Source organism: Mus caroli, chromosome 12 (assembly GCF_900094665.2).
Source record: "Mus caroli chromosome 12, CAROLI_EIJ_v1.1, whole genome shotgun sequence".
NCBI classification, from domain to species: Eukaryota; Metazoa; Chordata; class Mammalia; order Rodentia; family Muridae; genus Mus; species Mus caroli.
In genome coordinates, this window is record NC_034581.1 from 72,722,096 (window position 1) to 72,728,669 (window position 6,574).

At 47.0% G+C, this 6,574-nt stretch overlaps 1 protein-coding gene across 10 annotated transcripts in view; it reads left to right on the forward strand.

Moving 5' to 3' along the window:
- Nucleotides 1-410: 410 nt before the first annotated feature.
- Nucleotides 411-6,574, forward strand: part of Gphn (gephyrin) — a 420,062-nt gene continuing 413,898 nt past the window's right edge. For 5 of the 10 annotated variants that reach the window (XM_029484278.1, XM_029484279.1, XM_029484283.1 and 2 more), the window contains exon 1: nt 412-1,035. In XM_029484278.1, the coding sequence (XP_029340138.1) occupies nt 972-1,035 (64 nt within the window). In that variant the 5' untranslated portion in view covers nt 412-971. Of the gene's footprint in view, nt 1,036-6,574 lie in introns of all 10 variants that reach the window. The other 5 variants (XM_029484276.1, XM_029484280.1, XM_021178748.2 and 2 more) reach the window with 3 other exon arrangements.

Here is a 6,574-nt window from a genome sequence, read left to right on the forward strand (position 1 = left end):
CAGACACCTGAGCTCCGTCTGCGACGTCTGTGGTAGGCTGTCACCGAGCGGGGCGAAAGCGAAATCAGAGGGAGCGTTGACTGCGGGTCACAGCTGGGGCGGCATAGGGTAACCTATCTCTGCCCAAGAGGGGACTCTCGTCACAGCGGCCACCGTTCTGCCACCTATGCAGCTTCCTTAAGCCACCTCTAGGTTCTCCGGTGCCTTCAGAGGAGCTGAGCCCACCTCGCTGCCGCACCTGGTCCGGAGTGGCTCCACCGCGGGCAGAGCCGGCCAGCCTGAGGCGGCGGATAACTGACGAGGCTGCCGGCTCGGCGGGGGATTGCTTCTGTCTGGGGCCCGCCGAGGCTGCGTTCGTGCCTCGCGCGCACCCGCACCGCGTCCGCCCAGCCAATCCCGCGCTACTCGCGCGCCCAGGAACGTTCCTCGGGTCCCACTCTAGGCTGGGCCGGCTCCTTCCCGCTCCCGGCACTCCGCAGCCGAGCTCGCACTCCTCCCCTCACTCTCCACGAGTTGCACGCCTCGGGGTGTAGCTCCGCCCCTGTCCCCGAGTCCGCCCCCGCAACCTCCAGAGCGTGTGCTCCCTTTTCCTCCCTTCAGTCTCTTGCCATCCAGGCGTCTTGGGTCTCACTCCGCAGAGCCTCTGGGTCTCGCCGGCCTTGCCCCGCCGCCTCCGCGCTCTGTCTTCCGCGAGGCCGCCGCTACTCCCACCCCGGGATCGCTTCCTCCCGGCCGGACTCGGGGTCGCGCGGCCCGACTCCGCCCCCTCCGCGGACCCGCGCGCTCCTGGCGCGGCCTCTCCCCCCACCCCACGCAGGCCACCGGGCGCTCGGCCCCCTCCTTCCCGCTCGCCTCGCGCTCCCCGGGCGCCCTCGCTCTCGCGCTCTCCAAGGCAAGCGCGCTCCCGGCCGGCGCGCTCCGGGCTCCGGCTTCTCCCGGCTCCTGTCAGTGCGGTGACTGCGCTGGGAAACATGGCGACCGAGGGAATGATCCTCACCAACCACGACCATCAAATCCGTGTCGGAGTCCTCACAGGTAACCGGAGGAGGAGGTCCGGGGGAGCCGCAACGGCTACTGTCCTCGACTTGCTGGAGGTTTCTCGCCCGCGGTGGTGCTTCCCTGCGGCCTCGGGAAGAGGGCAGGCTGAGGAGGGGGACCGGGGGGTGTATTTTACAACCGCTGAAACCTGCCGGGGATTCGGGTGTTCCCGTGTGCTCCCCGGGGGAGCTGGGGCAGGCCCGGTGGGGTGTCAGGCCCCGGAGCCCTAGCAGCCAAAGTCTCTGGCCCCGGGGGACCGAGGGGCCGGTGCGGCGGGCGCTGCGGGGCTCCGCGCTGCCGGTGCGGGCGGCGGGATCCCGGCTCCGCAGTCTGAAGCACGCTGCTCGGGGTTGGCCGGGCGCCTCCTCCACTAAAGCTCTTCCGAGAGGGGGGAAATCCCATCTCCACCCCCTTTTCTCCCCTCCCCCCACCCGGCGGCCCCATGGCACCTGCCTGACAGGACTCGGGGTTCGGCTGGCGAACTCTGCTCCGCCTCTGCTGCCCCTTCGCCGGCCGGGTGTCCCCTCTGCAGACGACGGGACACTCCTCACCTCCCCCGGGAGCCGGGTGCTAGCCTCTAGTCCGGACCTCGGAAAGTGCCTGCCTTCTGCCTTACCTAGCAGAGGGCCCTCCCTCTCTGTCTGCCTCTTCTCCTCCGCGAGGACCGGCTGCTTCCCGTGGCCGGGAAATCCAGCTTTTTTTTTTTTTTTTTCCTTGAGAAGGAAGGATTTCCCTCTGTCGGGTTCTTTTCTCCCCCTCCCTTTTGGGGACCCCCCCCCCCTTCTCACTCCCCGGTGGATGGTCCTGAGGCTGGTGAGGAGCGCACTTTTCCCGGGTCGCGTTTCCCTCCCTCGCGGAAGTCGTGTGTGCTCTGCATGTCTGATTCCGTTGCGTTGTATTTGGGTGATATCCCTGAGTTTGGAGATAGGCAGTTGCTGCAGGGCACGACTTCCAAGATGAATTGCAAGCCTATTTGTAGGGGTTTCGGCTGAGGTTCTGTAGTTGGCATGGTTCAAGTGTAATTGAATGGAGAAGCGGGGGTTAAAGAATTTATATTTGGAGTCTGAGGCTTACTGTGGAGTAAAGGAAATCCAAGACTTAGTGATGTGGTTTCAGAAAAAGAAGCTATGTAGAAGGGAATCCTAGTGTCTTCCCTTCTTCATTTAAATTTTTTTCTTGTAGAATTCTGACAGGTTGAGATGATGCCCGGAAAGGAACTAAACTGAATGAAACTTGCTTTCATTATAAAGTAGAAACAAATCTTTGATTCTGCCAGTAGATACCGACTACAGTGTTTAATTTAGCTGCTGACTTTTATGAAAAGAGGATACCCCTGCTTTTGTTCCCCATTTTTAGTAACTGGGCTTCCTTTCCATGATGCATATTTGTAGATGTTAGTAGCAGTTTATTGAATTTTTCCGAATCAAAGCCTCTGGAGTAAAGAAACTAATCTAAATCAGTTGCAGGGGAGGACACCCCCCCCATCCGAATATGCAGATGGAGTGCATCTTTCCCTGCAGCAACTGTTTCCTTGTATGAAAACTCAGTTGTAGCTTAGAATTCCTAGATTTGATCGTGTTGATATTTTAAAAGAATCTGACAGTGTGATGTAAGTGTTCACACCCTTTACCACCGTTAACTTTTAATTTTGGCCATGTTTTATGAAAAATAATAGACAATTGAAAATGAAATTTTATAGAAACAAAAATATGTCAGCTGTCTGTAGAAATCAAAAGGCCCTAGATGTTTAAAATTTAAGCTGAATGGTTTGTTTTTGAAGAGCATGCTTTGTTGACTCTTACCCTGTATTTTTACTTAGTTATTTTATTTTGGTTAATTGACAGCAATAGGTGTTTTGCACAGTGGTTCTGAAGATACAGCTCTTGTCTATGCTCTGATAGGGATAACACTGATAAGTGATCAGTTGAAAAATGTATCATTACTATATAAAAGTTGTCTAAATATATTACCTGTGAATTTTGGGCATAGATGCTCTGTGTTCAAATTGATTAACAGAAAATGTGATTACCTGAAGGAAAAATTTAGTACGTTTAATAGGGTCAAGAAGAAACTGGCAGTTTAAAGGGGAGTTGAAAGTCAGTAGCTTATAAATAAATATGTGATTGAAGATGAGGCTCTTGAGCAGAATAAAAATGCAGCATAAAGGCCTTGAAAAGCCCAGGTGAAGAGGTAGGTGGCATAATGTCAGGGAGAGAAGATAAGCTTGGCAGTGGAGTTAAAGACAGTTTAGAGGAGCTGTCTCAGGAGAATGAAGTACAGCAGGCTGGGAGGAAAAGTCAGCCATACCGGCGGTGGTGTAGCCGCAGATTTAGATGAAATGGTAACAGGACAATAGAGTTTGATGATAGAATGGATATTTGAAATCAGAAGTAACTCTAGGGATTTTTCTTGAAGAATTACTGGTATAAGTACAATATTGTCTACTATGATAGAACCTAAAAGCATGGGGAAGAATCAGAAGAAATAGCACTAACTTCCAATCTGTGAGTAGTTGATTTTATTACAAACAGCTTAATTCAATGAATTGACATTCCATGTGATCTTGAACAGTGGGAAAAACAATGCTCTGAACATGAAGCTATGTCATTCAAGTTCTGGGATTTTAGAACAGTTTTTCTTTAAATGATTTTTTCTGAATTTTAGAGTAAATTAAAAGGCTACTCTTTTTTTTTCCCCCGGAGAAAAGGCTACTCTTGAAACTTGATTCTTTCAAGTTATAATCTCTCTCTCTCTCTCTCTCTCTCTCTCTCTCTCTCTCTCTTTCTTTTCTCTAGACAAGGCTATGTAGTCCAAGTTAGCTTTGAACTCTATCTTGCCATCTCACTCCTTATCTCAAGTACTGGATTATAGGTGTACCATCATATCCAGCTTGTTTATAAGCTTCTTTCTATTTTCTTTTCCTTTTTGTTTGTTTGTTACTGTATTGTATTGTTTTGTGTTTTTTTCCCCCAACACAGGGCTTCTCTGTGTAGCCCTGACTGTCCTGGAACTCCATCTGTACACTAGGCTGGCCTTGAACTCAGAGACCAGCCTGTTTCTGCCTCCTGAGCGCTGGGATCAAAGGTGTGCACCACCATGACCCTGGCAGTTTGTAGCTTTCTTAAAGGTAGAAGGAATGATTTAAGAAAATGCCCTGGTGCTGGACATGATGGTAAATGCCCATAACCTCAGCTCTGGTCAGACTGAGGTCAAAGAAGGATCTCTGTTTCAAGACTGGAGTGGGGAAAAAAGTTTCCTAGCGTGTTTCACGGTAGTAATTTTAAGTGTTTTGTCTAAATCTGTTCTATAGAAGTAGTGAGTAGTGGAATTTGGTCTATCCCTATAAACACTTTACAGTGTGTCTGAATAATACTGTATTGTTACTTCTAAAGTTCTTTTTTTTTTAATTACGTATTTTCCTCAATTACATTTCCAATGCTATCCAAAAAGTCCCCCATACCCCCCCCCACTCCCCTACCCACCTATTCCCATTTTTTGGCCCTGGTGTTCCCCTGTTCTGGGGCATATAAAGTTTGCAAGTCCAATGGGCCTCTCTTTCCAGTGATGGCCAACTAGGCCATCTTTTGATACATATGCAGCTAGAGACAAGAGCTCCGGGGTACTGGTTAGTTCATAATGTTGTTGCACCTACAGGGTTGCAGATCTCTTTAGCTCCTTGGATACTTTCTCTAGCTCCTCCATTGGGGGCCCTGTGATCCATCCAATAGCAGACTGTGAGAATCCACTTAAGTGTTTGCTAGGCCCTGGCGTAGTCTCACAAGAGACAGCTATATCAGGGTCCTTTCAGCAAACACTTGCTAGTGTATGCAATGGTGTCATTGTTTGGAGGCTAATTATGGGATGGATCCCTGGATATGGCAGTCTCTAGATGGTCCATCCTTTTGTCTCAGCTCCAAACTTTGTCTCTGTAACTCCTTCCATGGGTAATTGTTTCCAATTCTAAAGAAGGGACACTTTGGTCTTCCTTCTTCTTCAGTTTCATGTGTTTTGCAAATTGTATCTTATATCTCGCTAAACTAAGTTTCTGGGCTAATATCCACTTATCAGTGAGTACATATCATTTGAGTTCTTTTGTGATTGGGTTACATTGGCACAACAATCAAAGAAAACACTTCTACACTTCTAAAGTTCTTAATTGACTTCTTTATGACATTGTTGCCAGTTGAAAGATAGTATTTGTTCTCTGAAACCCTCCATTCCCTCAGTGTTTTTCTGATCTTCATTTCAGTTATGAATTTAACAAATATAGTAAATCTGTGCAGCTTATTATATGAATTAACTTTTTTGGAATTTTAAAAGAAAGGGAAATGTTTAGCAGTGGCATTTTTTTTTTTTTTTGGCCTATTTTGACTCATTTTAGGATTTAAAACAGCCTGTGATAAAGTAATGCTGTTATTTTAGTAATACTGCTTCTTTATCAAGAAAATAAGAATTTATATACAGGATACACATAAAACTAAATTGTACATCTTCTAATTATATTTGTGTGCATGTGGTGTAATGGAGCATGTGTGGAGGTCAGAACTTTCAAAAGCCAGTTCTCTGTTTGTACCATGTGAATCTTGGTCATCAAATTCAGGTTGTCAGGCTTCTCAGAAGCAACTTTCCCAACAAAGCCCTCTCTAACCCTACATTGAAGCATTTTATGTTGAAGATTATGTACCTCTAAGAATAAATATGTTACTTGTCATTATTTGGTATATATTTGTAGGAAAGGAAAATTATATAGTTTTTGGTGACCTAAGTCTAGTATTTTAGTAATGTTTCCTTTTCTAATGTTCTCTAATTATGTTACTATTTATAGCAGAGACTAGTGATAATTTGATAATGATTAATGTAAGACAGGTAAACAAATACCTGCTACCACAAAATTAGAGAAATCTCTATAGCAATATTGCCAGGGAAATAATGAATGCATGCAACAGTGGAGCTCATGTTCCAGTGTGGATTCTGTATCTTAGTAGGTAACACAGATAATATTTGGTACCAAGGTACTTAAAAGAAGATGATAATTCACTACCTAAATTTTGACTAAGAGTAGTTAGTACATGTTAGAAAAAGATGGATGCCTTTTTTTTTTTTTGAACAAATTTTCTTCTTTTAACTTGAAGTTTTTTTTTTTCTTTTTTTTCCTTGGGTATTTATTTCATTTACATTTCCAATGCTATCCCAAAAGTCACCCACCCACTCCCCTACCTACCCACTCCCACTTCTTGGCCCTGGCATTCCCCTGTATTGAGGCATATAAAGTTTGCAAGACCAATGGGCCTCTCTTTCCACTGATGGCCGACTAGGCCATATTTTGATTTATATGCAGCTAAAGACACGAGCTCTGGGGGTGGGGGTGGGGTGGGTACTGGTTAGTTCATATTGTTGTTCCACCTATAGGGTTGCAGACCCCTTTAGCTCCTTGGGTATTTTCTCTAGCTCCTCCATTGGGGGCCCTGTGATCCATCCAATAGCTAACTGTGAGCATCCACTTCTGTGTTTGCTAGGCCCCGGCAGAGTCTCACAA